This window comes from Vombatus ursinus, unplaced genomic scaffold, assembly GCF_900497805.2.
Source record: "Vombatus ursinus unplaced genomic scaffold, bare-nosed wombat genome assembly UNPS02014173.1, whole genome shotgun sequence".
NCBI classification, from domain to species: Eukaryota; Metazoa; Chordata; class Mammalia; order Diprotodontia; family Vombatidae; genus Vombatus; species Vombatus ursinus.
Genome location: NW_020953951.1, coordinates 244,036 through 268,376, shown reverse-complemented (window position 1 = coordinate 268,376; position 24,341 = coordinate 244,036). Strand labels below are relative to the sequence as shown.

At 38.1% G+C, this 24,341-nt stretch overlaps 1 protein-coding gene across 1 annotated transcript; it reads right to left on the bottom strand.

Annotated features, from left to right (window-relative positions):
• Positions 1 to 237: 237 nt before the first annotated feature.
• LOC114041428 (zinc finger protein 3-like) lies at positions 238 to 6,606 on the bottom strand. Its single transcript, XM_027859882.1, has 5 exons — positions 6,561 to 6,606; positions 5,933 to 6,016; positions 5,641 to 5,699; positions 1,909 to 1,966; positions 238 to 1,033 (listed from the first exon to the last, which is right to left on the bottom strand). Exons 1-5 carry the CDS (start codon positions 6,604 to 6,606, stop codon positions 312 to 314), a joined length of 969 nt encoding a protein of 322 aa, XP_027715683.1. The 3' UTR covers positions 238 to 311.
• Between the last annotated feature and the right edge of the window lie 17,735 nt (positions 6,607 to 24,341).

Sequence of the window (24,341 nt, the reverse complement as noted above, 5' to 3'; positions counted from 1 at the left end):
GGGCAGAGAGTAAGATCAGAGTAGAAATTTAACATTCTTTTTTGTTATCATCCTAGGTATTACTGGATTGGGATTCTCTCATTGTGACTGAAGGGGGAGTTATTACTGAAGGTTTCTATATAATTATCAGTGTAATAATTCCACCACCAACAACATATTTTATTATCATTCTGCATTTGGCACTGGGCTAGATTGCTGTGCCAACTAAATTAGAATAAAAATTAGCAACTGCCATTAAAAAGTTTACATTCTATTATGGGATTTTAACCTATTATGAACTCCAGTCAATAAAGTTCTCCTTTACATTTCCATCACATTTCCAAATTAACTTGAGTGCAATTATACTGGTGTTGAATGAGAAGTGAATGCCAAGCAAAGGCTCTCCCACAAATGTTACATTCACATGATTCGTCTCCAGCATGAATTCTCTGGTGTTGAGTAAGTTTTGATCTCCTATCAAAGGTTTTCCCACACTCATCACATTCACTTGACTTCTCTATAGTATGAATTCTCTGATGTTCACTAAGGCCTGATCTGGTATTGAAAGCTTTCCCACATTCATTACATGCGTAAGGTTTCTCTCCAGTGTGAATTCTCTGGTGTTGGATAAGGGTAGAGCTCCAACCAAAGGCTTGCCCACATTCATTACATTCATATGGCTTCTCCCCAGTATGAATTCTTTGATGTTCATGAAGGACTGACCTTCTACTGAAGGCTTTACTACATTCCTTACATTCAAATGGTTTCTCTCTAGTATGGACTCTCAGATGTTGAATAAGGAGTGAATGGCGACTAAAGGCTTTTCCACATTCACTACACTCAAAAGGTTTCTCTCCACTATGAATTATCTGATGGTGACTATAACCTTTGACGTAACTGAAGGCGTTCCCACATTTATTACATTTAAAAGGTTTCTCACCAGTATGAATCCTGCAGTGTTCAGTAAGAAGTGAGTTCCTATTGAAGGCTTTCCCACATTCATTACATTTATAGGGTTTCTCACCAGCATGTATTCTCTGATGGTATATAAAACCTGTAAAATGGGTGAAGGATTTTCCACATTCATTACATTTGTAGGTTTTTTCCCCAGTATGAATTTTCTGATGTCGAGTAACAGTTGAGGCATAATTGAAGGCCTTATCACATTCATGACATTCATAAAGTTTTTCTCTACTATGAATTCTCTGATGTTGAATAAAATCTGTGAGATGTGTGGAAGTTTTACCACATTTATCATATTCATAGAGTTTCTCTCCTTCATGAATTTTCTGATGTTTTCTAACACCTGAGCTTCTACTAAAGGTTTTTCCACATTTTTTACATTCATATGGTTTTTCTCCGGTATGAATTCTTTGATGTGCTATGATATCTGAGGTTCAACTAAAAGACTTCCCACATTCATTACATTCATATGGCTTTTCCCTACTGTGAATTCTCTGATGTTCATGAAGACCTGACCGGGTACTAAAAGCTTTCTCACATTCTTTACAGTTTTAAGGTTTTTCTCCAGTGTAAATTCTCCGATGTTGAATAAGGGTAGAGCTTCAACTTAATGCTTTACCACACTCATTGCATTCATAGGGTTTCTCTCCAGAGTGAATTCTTCGATGTTCATGAAGGACTGAACTTCTATTGAAAGCTTTCCCACATTCACTACATTCAAATGGTTTCTCTCCAGTATGAGTTCTCTGGTGTCAAATAAGGACTGAATGTAGACTAAAGGCCTTACTACATTCATTACACTTATAAGGTTTCTCTCCAATGTGAACACTCTGATGTTGTATAAAAGCTGCCATATAAGTGAAGGCTCTCCCACATTCACCACATTTAAAATATTTCTCTCTACTATGAATTTTCTTATAGTGCATGGGGACAGAACTTTGGGCAAACTTTGGCCATGAGTATTACCTTTATGGACTCTTTCTTTTGTAGGATGTCTCTGATGTATAACAAGTTTGAGCTGTAACCAAAGGTTTTTCCAAGTTCATTATATTTTTTGCCTTTCTCCTGTCTAACTGTTTTCCTGTAGAACACTATGACATGCTGGGAATCTCTCTTCAGGGAAGCAGACTGAAGACATTTCTCTCCTTTGGTATTTCTTTTCTTTCTCTCTAAATAGCTAAGTTCATAGGCTTCTCCTAACTCCCTGACCTGGTTAACATCTCTTAGGAGTTCTTCTGATACCCTTCCATGCAATTTTACTTCTTTAGAAAGCAGAGTAAAAAAATCCTTATCATCAGATTTTTTTCTTAAAACCTGAAACAAGCAAACAAAAAACTATCATTATGTGGGTCATAATAGCATGTAGATACAGCCACACAAAGCAATACTCAGTAATAGTACACTGGAAAGAGCACTGGATTTGGAATCAAGGCTGTTTATTGCCTGTGGGACACCAGGGAATCACTTAACCAGTCTGGGAATGTTTTCTCCTATGTAAAATGAGTGATTGGATTAGATGGTCTTTAAGATCCCCTCTAGTTCTCAATTCTATGAACTTTAGATTATTAAAATCAGGACTTAAAAAAAATCAAAGACTTAAAAACTCACACTCAAAAATACACATTCAGCCAGTTTAGAGGTAAAAATCTATGATCCACAGGGTCTCCTCCTTACCCTCTTTCCCATGAAATCATGGCTCTTGAATAGACAGAAATCTTCTCTATGAAAAGAAACAAAATAAAGAATCTGGAATGAAAGACAAATGAATTAACAGTCAAGAAAGTTGCAAATGGGGAGGGGGAGTAATAGAGATAAGGGAATGGGAATGGGAATGGGAAATAGAGATATTTTGCAAAAACAAGCAGGAATAGCAAAAGAAACAAGTGTATGCAAAGTCAAAAGAATAGGCAAGAGAAAAATACTGAGATTCTACTTACAATATCTTCTACCTTGGTGGTGCTTAAAGGTTTACAAAGTGCTTTAAATATGCTATCTTATTGATATTCACATCAATCCTGTGAGGTAGGTAATACTAGTATTATTTCCATTTTACAAATGAGGGAACTAAGGTTCAGAGAAGTGAAGTGATTTAACTATAGTCACAAAGCTAATAAGTGTCTAAGGCAGCATTTGAATCCAGGCCTTCCTGACTGTAAGCACATTGCTTTTTCCATTAAAAATGGTTTAACTAATGGAAATGACACTGAAGAAGAGATATTACTGTCTACTTCTCAAATAAAGAATAGCATATCTATCCCTGTCAGGAATCAGTCAGCCAGTCAATAAACATTTATTAAGTGCTGACTATGTGTCAGGCACTATGCTAAGCCCTGGGGATACAAAAAAAAAAGGCAAAAGACATTCCTGCTATTTTCTGGGGTAGAGAAATACTGAATTAAGTCTGGAATGAAGACACTGTAGGTCTTTATAAAAGTGGGCTGAAAGCTAAAGTATTGGGGCTTGCACCTGCAGAAATAAATTTCCCACTGCCCAATCCTGCTCTTTGATCTTGAAACAACCTATTTACAAAAAGCAAGAACTTCTTGGGCACCACCTATGTTAACCAAAAAAAAAAACCCCAGGCCTTAACTGAGACCCTTAGCCCTCTCTCTCCGACAGAGGTGAATTTATTTGCTAAATTATTAAATTTAGTTGGAATCGAGTATTTGGAGTTACAAAGACCTGAATTCAAATCCCCACCTCAGATACCAGCAATGTTACCACAGGCAAGACACTTAATCTCACTGTGCCTCAGTTTCCTCATTGTAAAATGAGGGCGGTAGGTTCAATGCCCTTTAAGGTCTCTTTCAGCTCTAAATCTATGATCCTATAAAACAAAGTGGGGAAGATAAAAATAGGTATCTTGAGAACCATCCAAAGTTCAGATTCATAGAATCACAGAACTAGAAAGAATCTCAGAAAAGTAATCTAGTCTAACCCATACCTGAAGAGGAATCATCTTTACAACTATGATGAAGTTCATATATTGATTGAAAACCTTGAGTAATAAGGAACCTACTATCTTCTAAGTCAGTTCATTCCACTTTTGGACATTTCTGATTGTTATGAAGCTTTCCTTATGTTAAACCAACATAAAGAACCTGATACATTTGTAAGAGCCATTATCCCCTTTGTAAACTGTAAGTTTCCTAAGGACAAGGACTTTCATTTTTGTCTTTGTATACATAGCATTTAACAGTATCTTTCACATAACAGGCAGTAGTTAAAGCTTGTTGAATCTTGAACTGGTAGCCTGATATAGCTGTACTCAAACCTCAGTATGACACTCTTTCTGACATGATCAAATATCTATTTAACAGATAAAGACATTCAGCGATTACAACTCTGTAACTGTGAGAAACAGGAAGCTTGAATGATTTTAGAAGGACAGAGAAAATGTATGTGACCAATGCCCTATAGCTGAATCCTCCTATATGTGTTAACTCCTCCTGTTAGAATGTGAACTCCTTGAGGTCAGAAACTATCTTGCTTTTCTATCTGTAAACACATAGCACAGTGTTTTGCCTATATTAAGCACTTACAAATTTTTCTTTCCTCTTTTCCCTCTTTCCTTCCTTCCTTTCCCCTCCTTCTTCTTTCATTCATTCATATAGCATCCCTCTTATCTCTAATAAATTCTAAACTTTTAATAGATATATGACTTCTCTATAATAGTTCCCGTACAACTAATCTACTTAAGGAGAAACAAAGTGGAAAGCCTATAATATACAGTTAAATAAATTAATAGATAAAAACAACCATGAATAGGGGACCTATTCACACATCACTGTCAGTGACAAAGGTATGGATTTTTTTTTAAAGCCAGGAAAGAACAGAAAAAGGAGCAAATGTGGACAAGGTCAGAAGGATGTTCAATACCAGAAAAGAATGAGAACAAAGAATGTTTTGTTTGACAATGGAGGATTGAACAGGCATAAACTTGCTCCCCTATAATGCCTTTCTAATACAATACCATGTACTATAATTATAGTTATGTGAGTGTATGTATCCTATCTTTCACTATACTATAAATTCCAAAAAGGCAGGGATAGTTTTTTAGCTCCTAGGATGAAACACAACAGGTATTTAATAAATGGGTAAACTCGGTGAACACAATACAGAAATGGAGATGACAGGTTATCAAAGATGGCCAAAACTCAATGGTTTAGGGGCAAAGTGGTATTAGAGATGGGACCCACTTTGGCAAAATAATTTGCAAAAGGTTCATCCCTTCTCTCTAGGAGAACCTTTTTACTAGCAACAGAGTATCTCAGAACAAATCAGTACTACTCTTTATACAGAATAAGGCTGAAGTGTTCTGGACCCTAGACTGCCTTTCATTTGTAGATGAAAAGAGGTGGCTGAAGACTCTATAAACCATTTCCTCCTCCCCCTCTTAACACTCCTACAGAAAAGAGAGACTAAGAAGGTAGATAAGATGGACAAACTTGTGAGCAGAGTTAGAAAAATTATTATGGTTAAGAAAAAGGCAATAAACAGAAGGGAGGACACTTTAATTTGGCATTAATTAGGCACAGTGAGGTGCCTAGAGAAAATTTTCCTCTGATATTTCAAACTGTACGTCATAGAGTTACTATGTTCTTTTTCTTTCTATCTCCAATGGGACAGGCTCTTATTTACTCACCTCTGGACACACCTCTAAAGATCTTTTTCCTTAAGTCCAGTATCATTCAGCACCCATGACCCTCCTCCCAGCTCGAGCTGGGAGATGACATCAGGTTTAGAGACTGGTAATCCTGAACGTGGAGAAGGAAATGGAACATGATCATTTGTGATCAGAAATCGTAACAGTCTCAGAACTCAAATCCAGCCCCTACAGGTGTAGGATGCAGAGAAAAAATCCAATAACACAGATGACATAATAGGAAGGGGTCAGAGAGAAATATCTCTTTGGCTTCAGAAGAGGGTCCTTGAATTTTTCTCAGAAAAAAGGTTGCTCTAGAAGATAACTGTTGGAATTAGATCTTACCCAGTGAAACCAGGTTCCCATAATTCTCCAGCATCACATCACCATAGCGATCCCTCTGAGTAGGGTCCAGATGTCCCCATTCCTCTTGAGTGAAAATACAGCCACATCTTCAAAGGTCACAGGCTTCTGAAACAACACATTATCAGTGGCTCAGGGATAAGCTCAAAATTGAAGTTCAAACCATATGAGGAATACTTATTTATTTCTGTGCACAAGAGGTGTGTGTATGTGTGTATGTGATTATAAGTATGTACATATGTGTATATGTATATATGGATACATATGATATGTATGTATGTATGTATTACTAAGCTTAAAAATATATTAGATAACTGCTAGGAAAAACTGAAAATGAAAAATGGATGGACATACATGGTGCGAACACATATTAATGTGTTAATTAACATTAATTAATGATGAAAATTTTTTTATTTCTACCAATGTCAGTATAAGCAATTTGGTCTCTGATGATCTTGAGTGATAAGGTGCAAGGATAGTGGATAAGCAGTTTGCTGAGAGATGTGGAAACAGGAAGTTATCTCATCTTGGGTAAAACAGCTGCTTGGGGTCCACATATGTTTCAGTGATATCAGTGATCTGCTACTAGTGGACAAACTAAGATACCAACCAGGATACTTAAGGCTGAAATCTGTGGTGAAGTAAACCAGGCACATTTTATCAATTGCCTTCTATCAGCTGTGATGTCTGATCGTTTTCTATGCATTTGATATCCTCCTCTTTTCAGGTATCTTGAGAGTTAATCCCTCAATGCTCTCAAATATGTCACTTTCAGTCCAGACTCCATTCTATGTATACTAGTCTAATACAGTTACCCTTCCTACATCAGCCATTCCTACATCAGGATAATCTATATTTCAGACAGGAATAAAACCTCCAAGTAGGCAATTTTGTAATCTATGAAACAAATATATTGAAAAGGAACTGAAACATACTCAATCTAGATGAATTAAAAACAGCAATAGCAAGATGAAGCTGAACATCCTGACAGGGAATTTCTAGTGTCTGGTCCTGGCTTTGCCCTAAATTCCTTCATGTCTGTGGGTAATTCCTTTCACCTCTCCACAGTCCCAGCTTTCTCATCTTGGAGACAAAGGTACTGGACTAGGTGATCTCTAAGACCAGAGGGGCCGAGTACCATGTTGGTGATGTTGGAGGAGCAGACTCCTGAGGATGAAGCCCAAGAGATCTCCTGGGCGAAGAGAAGCTGATGGCAATGAGAGCAGGCATGGACCTCTGACCAGTCTCCAACCCTCGAGTCCTTAAGGTTTCCTGTTCTCATGAACGGGTGGGAACCTGAGGATGAAGAAAACTGAAGTAAGTCAAGAACCAGGTGAAAAGAAATGATCATTCAGCTAAAATCTCAAATGCTGAATTATCTCTCAGCAACAAAGGACAAGAAAAGTTTGAGTCTCACTCCCTCTCCAATGGGATGGGCCAGTGTGGTAGTGTAGGAGTGCTGGACCTAGAATTAATAAGACTGGATGGAATTCCATCTCTGATACTGTCTAGCTGTGTAAACATGGGCAAGTCAACTTCTCCAAACCTTAGTCCCTCATCTATAAAATGGGGATAATACCTGTAATATCTACCTCACAAGGCTGTTGTGATACTCAGGATATATACTAAATACCTCAAAAAACTTCTAACTCTTATATAAACATCAGTTCTTATTACTATCAAGGAGCAGCACGGGGAGAGGTACTTACAAAGAGATTTTGGTCTCCTCCCCCACTTTCTATCTATTGAAATCCTACCCACCCATCAAAATCCAGCTCAAATGCCAACTTCTGAATGAAGCTCTTAATAATCTAAGTCAAACATGATTTTTCGTTTTCCTGGACCACATACAACACTGTATCTAACACATTTATGTTCTATTTTGTATGACAATTCTGCATCTCTTTCCTACAATAGAGCTATAATAATAGATTAACGTTTTTGTAGCAGTTTAGGGATAAATTTGTGATTTCATTCATATAAGAAATCCCAGGTGAAGAAAAATCTCTACAGTACAGGTCAGAATCTTCTCTGCACAGAGAGCTTCCCAGAGCACTAAAAGATCAGGTGACTTGCCAAAGGTCACAAAGACAGTACATATCAGAAGCAGGACTTGAACCTATATCTTCCTTGGCTTTGAGGCCAGATGTCTAGTCACCACCCCAAGCTGCCTTATACAGTTCACATTATCTGTATGACCTTGTTTGAATCTAATAAGAGTTCTATGAAGGTGGCAATGTGTTACTAACCCCATTTACAGATTTGGAAACCAAGTTCCCAAGAAGTAAAGCCCTAAGATCCCCAGCTAGTAAGTGGTGGAGCACAGCTCTTTCAAGTTCAAATGCAGTAGTCTTGGAGACACAATGCTACATCTCTAAGAAAACAGGAACCACCATCTCATTTAATCCCAACATGGTTCAGAGTAGTGCTTCAAACACAATAGTATATTTTAAAATATTAGTTTGACAGAACTACTGACTTGAAAAATAAGCAAAATCTTTGGCTTTCATAGACAGTAATGATCCTTTACTTCTGTTAATCCTCTAATGATAACTTCAAATTGAAATGTCTCTCTTTTTCTTCCCTCAAAAAGTGTTTTGTCTTTCTGCTTGGTATTGCTTCTGTTGTCTTGATAACCAATTGTACCCTGCCTCTTAACCAAATAATCATGTAAGGCTCTATCTTTTCTAATTTTATGACTTAAATCTCATCTTCCAAAAAAAGACTATAAATTCTTTAAGGCACATAGCATATGTGCCTTAGCATAATAAAACTGTATAAAACTTTTAAAACTTAGAAATATCTGTTGTACTGAAACATGGTTAATAAAGCCACTTGCTTTTTTGAATGCAAGTAAGCATTTGCTATATAAAAATTGAATTCTCCTTGCAAAAAAAAATTTTTTTTCAAAACAACCTCCAGAGACATCAAAACAAAACAAAACAAAAACCACTGGTCGTTCTGAACAAAGCGGCGTGCCTTTTTATTGGGACAGATACAAAGGTTAGAGACACGAGCCCTGCCCTCAGGGAGCTGACTTCGAGACAATCCAGGAAGGCAACTGGAGGAGGAAAGACTAGTAAAATTCCAACTCTGAGGTCCAGATTGATTTATATCAAGGCTCCCAGAGACTCTTCCGAATGGGGGCGGACAGGAGCCGTTTCTGAAGTATAAACTAGCCTTCTCCCTGGGTAGATGAAACCTAGTTTAAAGTTAAAAGGGGTAGGAGATGGGGGAGAAGGGGTGAGATCTGAGCCATGAGGAGCGCCGGCTCTGAGTACCTCGAAAAGGAGGGCTGGGGGTGGGGTTGGGGGAGGAAATGGCGACCAATCGTTTCTGGCACCTCTTTGGCCTTCTGCTTTAGTGCGTCCGAGATAACAGAAACCTTCAGTCCGAGGGATGAAAGAGTGTGACGGACAAAGGGCGATATGCCACCAACTTCCTGGGGGGCAGGAGAAGGGACTCGGGAGAGAACTCATCAGGCAGGCCCGAGCGCGCGCGACGTCAGGGAAAGACGTCAGCGCCGTGCGCGGCGTCCCCCACTTCAGGGTCGCGTCCCCGCGGGGCCCAGTGGCGCGAGGCCGGATCCCGCTAACGTGCCGATCGCCGAGTCGGGCCCCGGAGCGGAAGTGCCTGCGGCCTCTCGGCCCGCCCGTACTTCCGGGGACGCTCTAGGAAGCGCGCCGCCCGGGAGGGCGTCTCGGTGGTCAGCCTGGTGGGAAGGCTCGAGGCCTCTGGGATTGGTCCTGTACGCTGCTTCCGATCCAAGCTGAGAGTAGTGGACGGAGCGGATGTGCAACCCCTTCCCTGAGTGTTTCCTTTCTTTGCAATAGTCCAGCACCCCCAAGAGTGGCTTCCAGTGCAACCTTGGCCTCGGCCTCGAGGGTACCCGAGAAATAGAACTTCCCTACGTCTTGAAGGAGAACTGTAGCATATGACCTGAGGAAGCGGGATTGTTCCCCAGGGTAATAGAATCAGGAACCATGGATTAAACCCACTTCCCAGGCAGCGAGATGGGTTAGTGCATAGAGCGCTGGGCCCGGAGTCAGGAAGACCTGAATTCAGCTGTGCCCTTAGACCATTATTAAGTGTGTCTGTATCCCTGGGCAAGTCACCTAACTTCTGTCTGCCTCAGTTTAAAGTGTAAGATGGGGATAATAATAGTACCTATCAAATGAGGTGTTTGTAAAGCACTTAGCACAGTGCCTAGGACATAGTAAGAGTTTAATACATGCTTGTTTCCTTCCTTGGACTTAACTAGCTGTGCAATCAGCATAAACTGAGACTGAAAAAGTGACTTGCTGAGGCATATTTGAACTCAGGGCTGGTCTGACTCCAGCTCCAACACTTTCCCCTGGTCACTAAGCCACCTCTCTACTCTGCAAGCCTTAGTTTCGCCCTCTACAGAATGAGGATAATACTTTTTGACTCTTGAGGTTATAAGGAAAGCGTTTTGTAAGTCTTAAAAGAACTGTAGGAATGTTATTCTTTGAGTCTGAATTGAAGGATCTCCCCCCCAATTTTATTTTCAATATTTTTTGAGTTATAAATTCTCCCCCTTCTTCCAGCCCTTCCCACATCCATTGAGAAGGCAAGCACGTTATACCCGGTATATATGTGAAGTCATAACACACGTTTCTATATTAACCATGTTGCCAAAGAGAAAGGAAAAAGTGAAAAAAAAAAACAAAAAAACTTTAGTCTGCATTCAGAGTTCATCAGTTCTCTCTCTCTGGAGGTGGTTAGCATTTTTCATTATAAGTCCTTTGGAATTATCGATTATTGTACAGATCAGAGTAGCTAAGTCATGGTTGATTATCGTTGCAATATTGCTGTACTATGTACAATGTTGAATCATCTTTTAAAAAAGAAGTTTTGCTACAGGACACTAGGCTTTGGCATTTTGTCTGTATAATTCTTTATGTCAGTGAAGGAAAATATTGATAAATCAAGATTAAGATACTCTTGGTTCTTGTAGCCTCTGCCTGCTCCTTTTTAATCTTTGCTATATTTTTGTCTTTGTTTTACCTACCTCCTAAATATGGATGTCCCCAAATTTTGTCCTTTGCCTGTTCTCTTCTCTCTATACATCTCCCTCAAAGATTTTTTTTATCAACTTTCATGAGCTCAATTATCATCTCTATGAAGAAGACTCTCAGTTCTAGATATCTAGTTCTAGTCTCTCTTCTGAGCGCCAGTCTTGTATCACCAACTGTCTATTGGTCATTTCTAACTGGATGCCCTGCAGGCATCTTAAACTCAACATTTCCAAAACAGCACTCATTATTATTTCCCCTAAACCAATCCCTCTTCCTAATTTCACTGTTTCTGTCGAGAGTATTACATCTTTCTAAGAACCCAGATTAATAACCTTAGAGTTCCAGTTCTCAAAATGTAGTATGGTCTGAGGACCTCTGAGGGTTCCAGAGAAACTTTCAAGGAGTCAACAAAGTCAAACTATTTTCATAATATTAAGAAGATGAATTAATAAATAGTTTAAACATTTTATTGGTTTTAACTGCTAATATGGTAAATATCAATAGATAAAACCCAAATAAACAAAAGATATTTGGGGTCTTCAATAGTTTTTAAGAATATAAGGGAGTCCTGAGACCAAAAAAAAAAAATTTAAGAACCATTGCCTTAGAGTTATGCTCAACTCTTCACTTTTCCTCACTCTCTATTCCAGTCAACTGTCAAGTCTTATTCATTCTACCTCCACATTTCTAACATTTATCCCTTTCTCTCTCTACGCATGGCCACCATTGTAGTTCATCATTTCTTGTCAGGACTCTTGTAATGGTTCCCTAATTCTCCCTGCTTCTAATCCCTCCTTATACAATTCAAATGAATATTCCTAAAGCACAGTTCTTTTTTTAAAAAAAATTTTTTTTGGCTAGGGAATGGGGTTAAGTGACTTGCCCAAGGTCACACAGCTAGTAAGTGTTATGTGTCTGAGGCTGGATTTGAACTCAGGTCCTCCTGAATCCAGGGCTGGTGCTCTATCCACTGCACCACCTAGCTGCCCCTAATTTTTTTTTTTCTAAAGCATAGTTCTGACCACATCAGGGTCAATAGAAAGAGGCTATGGCTGTGATTCAGAGGAACTGGGTTGAAATCCTGTGTTTGACACTTGCTTCCTATGTGATCCTTATATAATGCAAGTCATTTTACTTCTCAGTACTTCAATTTCCTTATCTGTGAAATGAGGATGGTTGGTCTAACTAGATTCTGAGGTCCCTTCCAACTCTAAATCTATAACCCTGTATTACTTCTCATCTAATGACTTCTTATTGTCTCCAGGATAAAGTATAAACTCCTCTGTAGCCTTTCTAAGCTCTGGGGGTCATCAACCCAACTCTCATGGGAAGTGTGGAGTAAGGTCCTACAGAGCAAGGTTGGCTACACTTTCCTTTCTGGGTCCTAGGGGATACTCCTGAGGGACAATAGAGTTTCCTTTTCTTGGCGCTGGCTCAAGCCCTGATGTGTTCTCCCTAACATGAATTGCCAATGATTGGAGCGCCAGCATCATTAAGTGATTAATATTAATATTGTTAATTAATGTTAATGTAAATTCATATCAATTAGCTTCTATCATTTAGAAGATATAGCAAGAACAGTACTAACTTTTCCTACCTCCCCAACACCTGGGGGTGCACTTTTCCCCATGATATAGAAGTGCCTAGGGAGAATGGGACAAAATTTAAGGAGGTTGCTACAGAGTATCTGCTCCAAGGTCACTTCTGAAAGTGATAACCAGTGAACAGTACTACTGCTTTGATTGTAAAACATGACATCTTGTCTCCTAGTCATTAAATTTCTACTTAAGCTATTCTAATTTTGCAGAATCTGTTACTAGGGTAAGGTTTTGTATCTCTTCTTAACTTTAAGCTATTAATTTTTTGTTTCAAGTCTCTTCTCCATCACTCATTTCTTTCTTTCCTCTATTCCTCTCATTTCATTTATTATTTTACCTCTTTTTAAAAATTCTTGCATCATTTCCATTTCTGCAAGTCACTTTCTCTCTATGTCAGCTAAGAGATAGAGAAGCATTGTTATTTAGATAGTTTGGAATATGATTAGGAAATAGAGTATTCTGCCCCTGAAAGAACATTCTGGAAGTGTATTCCGCAGTGTTTAGAATCTTGTGAGCTCCAAAGCAAGGGGACGGGAACATGAGGCTGCCACTTGGAATCTCTCCATATCTTTCACTAGGATTAAAAACTGGGTGGTACAGTAGCTAGAGCTTTGGGCCTGAAGTCTAGAAGACCTGAATTCAAATCCAGCCTCAGACACTTAATAGCTGTGTGAGCCTGGACAAGTCACTTAACCTTGTTTGCCTCAGTTTCCTCATTTGTTAAATGAGCTGGAGAAGAAAATGGCAAACCACCCCAGTGTCTTTGCCAAGAAAATCCCAAATGGGGTCATGAAGAGTTGGACATGACTAAAACGACTCAACAAGAAAACTGAAAACCCCTGGGGAAAGAGAGGGTAGGACTAGGTTATGAACACAAAAGGAATTGATTTGGCTCTTTAAGTGTGTTCTCCTATTAATTGTGACATCTAATGCAAAAAGAAAATGCTGGAAAAAATGCACAGAAACCTGATTTACCCTCTGGTCTCAGAAATTTATTAACTGTGTGATCTTAAGCAAGTTATCTTATCTCTGTTTGCCTCAGTTTCCTGATCTGTAAAGGACAAAATAATAAAGGTAACCACCTCCTAGGGTTGTTGTGAAGATCAATGATATCATGATTGTGAAGTGCTTGGCACAGTGACTGGCATATGGTAAGCATGATATAAATGTTCACCGTTATTATTATTTCTTTAATTGATTGTAATTACATACTGGGTTTTAGATGTTATTAGTATAATATTCCAAAGGTGATAAAACAAATGATTTTCTATTTATGATAATTTGGAAATGCATTAGATTAAATTGATGCCATCTCTCTTATACTGTGATATTTGGAAAACCATTGGATCAGAAATGCTGTTAAAAAAAAAATTTGAAAAAACCCTGGATGCTGTTAGATTATGAATTGAGCTTTTAAAAGAATGTGATAAAAATAGATATCTAAAAAATGTTAAATATATAATGGGATATATTTTGCTTTAAGATATAATAACAAGTTTATTATAATAGTAAGTTTTCATTTGAACATTCTTAGCTATCACTTATAAAAATTATGAAAATTTATAGGGTGATTTAAAGATATTCAAGTCCTAAGCTATAGGTAGTGAAATTTTTCTATTTGAAGTACAAACTCTATAATTTATTATTTTGAGTTTTGACTACAGGGATGGTTGTCTGAATTTTCATGAAACCAATATTGAAAAATGGCATGTGCTGCAGTCTAAGAACTGCTACAAGTGGACATCTGTCCCTGGGGAAAATTTAGGAGACAACCTTGGGATGTCCTGAGGTATGAGCCTTTTGACTCATTTTCCCCATTGTGCCATTTCCTGTCTGAACAGGAAATTTTCCCAGTTGGTTAATCTTGAGCCTGGCTTTTGATACCTTGTGACTACATGTTTGGCTGTCAGATATTACTTATGCCTGGAATCAAACAGAACTAAGGGAGTTTCTCCTCTCTTGTGGTATATGTTAGATCAGTTTGCGCCCTTGAGGGGACGTCTTGACGTTGTTATAACTATATCACTCCTTTTCCTTTCATAGCAAATTTCTATAGTCAGGACAGATAAGCAGTATGAGTTTTTTAAATACTATACTAAATCTATTAACAGCTCCATACTGAAACATCTCTGAGTTATTATAATAGGATGCAAGTATAAAAAAACTAAGAATTTTGATCTGTATTTGTCATCAAATTGTAGTAGAGGGACTATATCCTACTAAAGGGGGAATTAGATAAAATAATAAGACAAAGATGTAATATGAAAGTTTTCTAATCAAGTAAAATAGTAAATTTGGTGAAAGCAACAGGATTAGACTGTTTTTTCTAGGAACTATATACATATGTATATGATTGACTCCCAAATGTATCTAGCACAGAAATTAAGGCTTTGAGTATGTTCCAGTAATAAGTTCTGAAAATTGGATTAAGGATTTTACATATAAAATTGTATTGATAATTGTAAAGAAAGTGAAATTATTTTCCTGTTTTAAAGTATCTGTCTGATAATTTTATTTATTTTTGTAATATTTTATTTTTTCCCCAGCTACATGACAAGAAAATTTTTAGAATTCATTTTTATGAGATTTTGAGTTCCAAATTTTTCTCCCTCCCTCCACACCCCTCTTCTGAAAAAGGCAGTTTGATACAGTTTATACATGTGCTATTATGTAAAAATGTTTCCAAATTAATCACAGTTGTGAAAGAAGAAACAGATCAAAAGGGGGAAAAATGAGAAAAAATAAAGTATGCAAAAAAAAAAGCTTCTATCTGCATTCAGTGTCCACCAGTTCTTTATTTGGATACGGATAGCATTTTCCTTCATGAGCCCTTTTTATTTGTCTTGGATCATTGTGTTGCTGAGAAGAGCTGAGTCATTCATTGCTGATTATCACAGTGTTATTGATCCTGTCGACTATGTTTTCTTCATTCTACTAATTTCACTTTGTATCAGTTCATATAAGTCTTTCCAGGTTTTTCTGAAATATGTCTGTTCGTCATTTCTTATTGCACACTAGTATTCCATTACATTCATATACCATAGCTTGTTCAACCACTCCCCAATTAATGGGCATCCCTTCAATTTCCAATATTTTGCCACCACAAAAAAGGCTGCTATAAATATTTTTGCACCTGTGGGTTCTTCTCCCTTTTTTATGATCTCTTTGAGATACAGACCTAGAAGTGGTATTACTGGATCAAAGGTATGCATAGTTTGGTTGTCCTTTGGGCATAGTTCCAAATTGCTCTCTAGAATGGCTGGATCAGTTCACAACTCCACCAACAGCCCATTAGTTTCCCAATTTTCCCACATCTCCAGCATTTATCATTTTCCTTTTCTGTCAAATTAGCCAATCTGATAAATACCTCAGAGTTGTTTTAATTAGCATTTCCCTAATCACAAGTGATTTAGAGTATTTCTTCATATACCTATAGATAGCTTTAATTTCTTCATCTAAAAACTGCCTGTTCATATCCTTCAGCCATTTATCAATTGGGGAATAGCTTGTATTCTTGTAAATTTGACTCAGTTCTCTATATATTTGAGAAATGAGACCTTTATCAGAGATACTTACTATAAAGATTGTTTCCCATCTTTCCTTCTAATCTTGGTTGCATTGGTTTTGTTTGTACAAAAGCCTTTTAATTTAATACCATCAAAATTATCTATTTTACATTTTGTAATGCTCTCTATCTCTTGTTTGGTCATGAATTTTTCCCCTTCACATAGAACTGACAGGTAGACTATTCCTTTCTCTTTTAATTTGCTTATGATATACCCTTTATGTCTAAATCATGCCAAAGGTCTGTCATATCCAACTTTTCTAATATTGTTTACATCCTTAGTTTCTTTATTTTTGGTTGGATTTATCAAGTTCTGAGGGGGGACAGTTGAGTTCCCCTGTGTGATAACTCTAAAAGACAAAGAGTTCATTTACTTAATGAATTTTTTAAAAAGATTTTTATATCAGGGTTTAGGTAAAGAAAAAATATAGTAACTGAAATTCTCTAAAATTTCAGGTGAATTATGGGTTCCTAATTTGGTGTTCTTCTTATAGCTCTATTGTTAATAGGATCAGAACCATAATCTTGAACTGATTTTCACATGAACTAGTTATTGAAAAGCCAAATGTAAACAAGTGTACTAAACTGCATTAAATATTGTTACTAGCAGATTTTTATCAGAATTATCTAGGAATCTCTACAAGTGATTTGGAACCAGAGAAGCAGTGCCCTTTTCAGAGCTATCCTGAGAATGGTCCAAGTAAAGATATCCAAGGATCAGAGGAGTACATGGAACATCTGAGATTCAAGACAAGATGATTAAATGGACATTAGGAGTGGGTTACTAGGTTACAGGGAGACTTGATATTATTTAATATTGATGATCATCATTGTATTGCTTTGGCCTTTTGTTTCATGGTGTTTATGTTTGCTGAATTTTCTTGATTACCTTGGTGACACGTAAATCTCCCCTCCCACAATAGTCCTCTAAGTACCTTGATCTGTAGCTTGATTTAAGTAATTCTGATTATGAATATATAAAGAACTTTAGAGATTTGGCCTATAGATAATTGATTCATGTAGGGAGTGGACTGGCTACTCTCCCATGAATCAAACGGGGGAATTGAGGGAATTGTTGGAATTGAGTGAACTACACTGACACCATCTTGTGATTCAATTCTGGACCTGGGTCAGTTTCCTTTCTGTTCAATTATAGGTCTAGTCCAGAGGTGGGGAACCTGCGGATTGGGATTCAGTCAAAGGGCCATATATGGCCTCGAGGCCACAGGTTTCCCACCCGTGGTCTAGTCCAATTTCTGTCTTGTGAGAAAACTTCATTCAATTATGAGACTTGTAAGGAAACTTTATTGCACTGTTTGAACCTAACCCTGCATGGTTGTGAAATTTGACCACTTCTACCCTTAACTAAGGATCTAGGTTATGCTAACTAGAAACCTAGTCAGATCTGAAGATTGATGCAAGAATTTTTCTCACAATTATGTATCTCAAACAACCCATATGTCTTATATGAAAACCAGCCCCATACTGGTCAGTTATTGTTACCATGTTTTCTTTGATTGAATATGGATGCTTAGGGAAAGTGGAACACTTCTTTAGGGAATTACACCTGTTCACTCCCCATGCCAACTCAGAAAGCTCCATTTTCCTCCAACTAGAAATCAGATGACCTAATTTTATATCCTAGTTGTTTTCTTGTAATTACTTGATCTTGATTGTTTTTAATACATAAAAATCTGTCTCCCTCTGTATTTGGGGTCCAATACCAAAGCTGAGGAGATCTAGTCCTGATTTGTTATGCAACTAGCATGCACTGCTTAATAAGCTGATATTCTTGGAAGCTCAAACCTTTGTTTCCTCAGTCATTTCATTTTTCACCTGCCACAATACACTTCTTGAGAGGAAGCATGGTGTAGTGGACAAGAGAGCTAGCTTTGAAGTCATGAGGATCTAGATTCAAGTACTAACTGATACATTTTGGCTAAGTGACCCTGAACAGGTCACTTAATCTTTCAGAACTCTGGACAACTTACAAAGAAAGTACCCATTTGCAATGGCAGAGTTTACTCATTTGGAATTTTCTATTCATATAAAAGCACCCCCATCATTCCTGGTTCTCAAACCACCTTCTGAATATTAGATCATCACCTCCAAATTTAGACCCTGGAACTCTGCTCATCACATGGTTCTTTCACATGAAATCAGTACTATTTCAAATAATACCACTCCAGAGTTCCTGTCCTTTAGTCTTCTTCTTAACAACTAAAATTGCCCATGACCTCCCAACTTCAGATTACTTAAGTCACTCATGCCCACTTGTACTAAAATTAGTTATTCTGCTGCCCAGGATAATACACTGTTTTCATCTGATGAAGCCTTCTTCTATGCTCCATAGCAATCAAGTGACCATGTACATCTCAAGATAATCTGAGACTGCGCTGTCTGTGCTTATGATCAAATGATTGAATATAAACATTCCTTTTGGTTGTTTCATAAAAGTTGAAACCTTAAGTAATTTATTCCTTTCCTGCTGTGAAAAAAAAATCTTGATAGAGTAGTTTTGACTTAATCAGATCATCTGCTCCTCAGGTTTCGTGATCATCACTTCAAGGATGACACGACGTAGACAGGTCATTCAGTGTCTCTCTTCTTCCCCCACCCCACACAATTTACTCAGTGACACAAACTAGAACACAGGTCGCTCGACACCTACGCCACCGCTCCGGCCGCATCACGTTGTCCAAAGGGTCTGACAAAGGCTGTGCCCGAAAACTAGACAGGGGTCAGGGGACCAGCGCACAGCCCACCCCCAGACGCCAGCCCAGGCTCCTCTCTTCCATCTTGACGGCGGGTGCTGGGATGGAGAAGCCATTCATTCACTGGTCTCGTGCCAGTCTTAGGAGTTCGCCCCAAGACCCTCACTCTACGTGGCACCCTCCAGGTGAACCTGAGAGGCCTAGTGCCCAACGCCGGAAGCTCGCTCACCCGCCGGATGCCGAGTGGCCCACCACAGGAACTGCGGCCCGTGACAGGAAGTTCACTACCATTCCTCTGTAACCACACTTCCGGGAAGCTCTAGGAGACGCGGAGGAGCCCGACTTCCCTAACTCTGTGGTTCTTCCGGGGGTAGGGTGAGCCTAGTGGAGGGAGGAGATAACTTTGCCCCAAGGGAAAGGAGAGAAGTCGGGAGTAGTGTCTGAGGCCACATTTGAACTCAGGGAGATGAGTTTTTCTGACTTTAGGTCAGACACTCTACTTCTGACACCTTACTACCAATCTACAGTGACTACAATGTACATAGAAAGAACAACAATAACAAAACTATTGAATACTCCATAATTATAATGATCGGAAAAATGACCCCAGAGAAGAATTCAGAAAACGTACCTCCCTTCTTTTCAGAAGTGGAGAACTATGGGTGTGGAACATGACATAGTCAATGTAGTGGCTGATTTTTCTAAACTGCTTTCCCCACTACCTTCCCTCCCCTCTCCCCCCACCTTTTTTAATCTATGGCAAAAGGGCTAGTACACTGGGTAGAGCCAAAGGGAGTGATTTATTTAGGAACAAATATGTAAGCACTGAACCAGAAAAGATAGAATCATTCCGTAATTGGTCACATCCATAGAACCTTTGGAGCTCTAAACGTTTTCTTGGATTTAGAAGCTACTGTAAATAAGAACTATGCTTCTGTTGCCAAAGTAAAGAATTATATCACTCATGTTTACCTAATAATAGTAGCATTTATGTAACACTTTAAGGTTTGCAAAGCACTTTACATGTTATCTCAGCTGGTCTTCACAACCTTGTGAGGTAGTTGCTACTATTACACCCATTTTACAGATGAGGAAACTGAGGGTCCAGATAAGCTGTCCCTCCTATCTTCATAGTCTAGGAGTTCCCAAGGGAAAAGAATGGGCTTTTGCCATCACTTCGCTCCTCTCTGTGGGGAGTGGTCTTGTCTTTTTTTCCCACCTTTGCTGCACTATTCCGTCTTCCATGTCATACCCTTTCCTGGTATGCCCTCCTCCCTTTGTCCTGCTATTATAAAAATGTAAACTTCTATAAGGACTGTGAACTCTTTGCTTGCCTTTGATTTCCACATGCATGTTCATTCTTCTTGTAATGAACCTAGTTTTCAAGTAAGTTTTGTGAAGGTGTGACTTCCTGTTGACACTATTCAGTAAATTCCAGTGGCTTCCTGTTGCCTCCAAGGTCAAATACAAAATCCTCTATTTGATGTTTAAAGCCCTTCATAACCCAGCCACTTCCTAACTTTCCAATCTTCTTACACCTTATGTATACTTTTTTCATCCAGTGACACTGGCCTCCTTGCTGTACCACACATCAGACGCTCCACCTTTTGGTTCCTGGCATTTTCTCTGGCAGTCTCTCATCCCTGGAATTATAATTATAAATATATAATTCTCCCTCCTCATTTCATCCTACTGGTTTCTGTGGCTTCCTTTAAGTCCCAAGTAAAATGTCATCTTCTACAGAAAGTCTTTGACAACTACTCTTAATTCTAGTGCCTTCCCTCTCTCAATTATTTCCTATTTATCTTGAGTATAAGATACCACCTCACACTTATCAGATTGATTAACATGACAGAAAAGGAAGATGATAAATGCTAGAGGGTATGTGGAAAATTAGGTACACTAATGCACTGTTGGTGGAGTCATGAACTGGTTCAACCATTGTGGAGATTAATATGGAACTATGCCCAAAAGGCTATAAAACCATGCATACTCTTTGGCCTGGCAATACCACTACTAGGTCTATACCTCAGAGATCAAAGGAAAAGGAAAAGGACCCACATGTACAAAAATATTTATAGCAGCTCTTTTCTTGGCAGCAAAGAATTGGAAACTGAGGGGATGTCTGTCAATTGGGGAATTACTGAACAAGTTGTGGTATATGATTATGATGGAATACTGCTATGCTGTAAGAAATGATGAAGGAGATCATTTCAGAAAAAACGTGGAAAGACTTATATGAACTGATACAAAGTGAAGTGAGAAGAATTAGGTGGACATTTTACACATTAATAGCAGTATTGTAATGGTAATCGACTGTGAAAGACTTAGGTACTCTAATCATTACAGCAATCAATGACAATTCCAAAGGACTCATGATGAAAAATACTATCTACCTCCAGAGAGAAAACTGATGGAATCTAAGTGAAGATTGAAGTGTATTTTTTTCTTTATTAATTTTTCTTGTATTTTTTTTTCAACATTGTTAATCTGGGATATAATCTGGGGATATGACCTTGAGGTGTTATGCCAGGGTTCTGCCTGTGGTTAGAAGTTCAGAGCTAAAAAATATAGAGAAAATTACAAATCCTTTAATATTTCTTTTTAAAACTAATTTGTTACATTTTAATTTCTGAACTGTCTCCCTCCCTCTCTTCCATCCACTAGAGAAGACCACCATTTGACATATACATATATACACACACACACACACATATATATACACATATATGTATGTATGTATGTATGTAAAATCATACTATGTATACTTCTATTTATTAGTTCTTTCTCTGGAGGTGGATAACATCTTCCTTCCTAGGTCCTTTGTACTTTAATATAATTTTATAGAAAAGTGAAAGAGAATTAAACTGGATAACCCCTCTGGGAAATGAATTAGTAACAGGGTGAGGAAAGAGCATATAGGAGTGGTTGAACAGTTCTCCAAATATGTAAATTTAGTTATCAGTGTGTTGATAACCTATTTTGGGATTTTCATACACTGTGGACCCTCTAGTTTCTTAACATTTTCTTTCCCTAATACCTATCATATACACAAATTTACTTGAGAGTGGTATCTCTGGCATTGAGTGAGAAGTGACTGACAAAGGCTTTCCTTTATGTATTACGTTCATGAGTTTCCTTTCCAATATGAATTAACAGATCCTCCTGGATAAGGTAGAGTGACATGGGTAGATGATAGAGTTAAGTGTTTGGAGGGAGGTCTTTAGTGGAGTGCCCAATGGACCTTTTCCTAGTTTTTCATTATTCATTTTTAAAAAAATCATTGTCTTAGTTGAAAGCATAAATGGAATGCTTATCAAATTTGCAGATGAAACAAATTTTGAAGGGAGAGCCATAACACTGGCAGCATGGTACCATAGAAAGAACACTGGATTTGGAATCACAGGACCTGAGTTCAAATTCTGACTTTTTCATTTACTCCCTTTGTGACCTTAGGCGAATCACTTCACTTTTCTGGCTATCAGCTTCCTCACCTTCAAAATAGGATGCAAGAGGATTGGCTTATATGACCTCTAATGGGCTTATAGTTCTAAATCTATGATCCAGGATGACCTATGATCTAAATGATTGAATAAGAACCCAAAAATATCCCAAAAGATCAAAACCATGAGCTGAATCTGATATTTAGTAGGGATATATTGAAATCCTTTACTTGGGTTCAAAATATCAACTCTTAAAATACATATACTTCCTTATGATAATTAGTAAAATATAAAAAATGGAAAGCAATATGTACTATTATTGTACTGTTTATTAGGAATTTTTGCTTGCTCAGGGTCATACCACTAGTAAGTTTCTGAGGCCATATTTGAACTTGGGTCTTCATGACTCCAGGCCCAGAACTTATCTACTATTCCATCTAGCTGCCCTTGAACCACCTAGTTGCCTAGAGAAAGTGTGGACTAGGTAATAACACAGTAAGATGGATTTGAATTACTTGAATCACTGAAACTCAGAATAGTTGCTAATTGTTCAATATTAGCTTGGCAAGTTTCTACTGAAATGTCATTGGATTAGTACTGACTCTGGGGTGTTGGCCTTCGAATATTTGTCAAACTCAAATAGAAATGGGGTTACTAAACTGTATATAAGGATTCTTGTGGGCCACATAGTGACTTAGAAAATAATGTTAACATTATGTTTTGTTGTATTTTTAAATTATTTTCTAATTAAATTTTAATCTGGTTTGGCCTACATTGGGGGTGTTGTGGGCTGCATGCAGTGGACAGTGTGTTTGATATCTCTAGGCTAGAACATTCAGCCAAATCTAATCAAGTAACATATAACAGGGATAAAGTTTGAAACCTCAGTTCAAAAATCAACTTTTCAAATACAAGATGAGGGAGGGAAGGTTAAAGAGGTATTTGTTTAAAAAAGATATGGGAGTCTTAGTGGTTTGCATTTATCTTGCCAATATAGCTAAAGCAACCCTATTCCTATGTTTAGATGTTTTTTAGATTAAAAAACAAAACAAACAAAAAAAGAACCCCCAAAAAACTTAAGTCTGAATCAGACTTGGGAGGGGGGAGAAGTGGACACGAAACTCAAATATTCAAGGGATTGTCAAATAATAATGGGATATGAGAGACCATGTGTCTTAGTAGAGAGAACTGGCTTTGGAAACAGAAAGACCTGACTCTGATGCCTATTGGCAGTGGGACCCTGAGCAGGTCAGAGCTTCTCCCTGCTCTAGGCAACTCTTTATCCCTATAAAGAAGATGCCGATGGGGGCAGCTTGGTGGAGCTCTGGGTGAAGTCAGGAAAATCTGAGTTAAAATCTGATTTCACACACTTACTAGCTGTGTAACCCTAGGCAAGTCACTTAACATCGTTTGTCTCTGTTTCCTCATCTCTAAAATAAACTGGAGAAGGAAATGGCAAACTACTCCTGTATCTTTACCATGAAAACTCCAAATGAGGTCCTGAAGAGTCTGACATGACTGAACAAAATCAGAGCTTGCATCAATGTAATCACAATTCTACTATGGTCCAAAGAAAATGAATTTTTAAAAATCTGCTCCTGGAGATCCCTACATTGATAATTATAGGTCTGGACCAAAAATATTTATTGATGTATTTTATTTTCATGTAAGTCATTAACCGTAATTTTCTAGGTAATTAATAATTAATTTCTTAATTAGGCTAACAACAAATTTATGGTCAGTGGTTTCCCTTGGTAACCAAGGATGCCAAGCAAGATCCTGAGATGCCTTAAATACTCTCTGAAAGGAAATTTCTCTGACAAGTGAAAATCAACTTTGATTGGTGGACATTTAATGAGGAGGTAGAATAAATGTCTTCAGCTCCTCCTGTTAAGAATGTGGCTTGATCATGAGATTCAGCAGCCTTCAACAATTGGGGGAGGGGGAAGCTATCTCCATCCAGACCTCTCTGGTTAGTTTTCTCCTTCAGGATCTGGGTCACCCTAAATTCTACGAGGACAGGGGTTCCTTT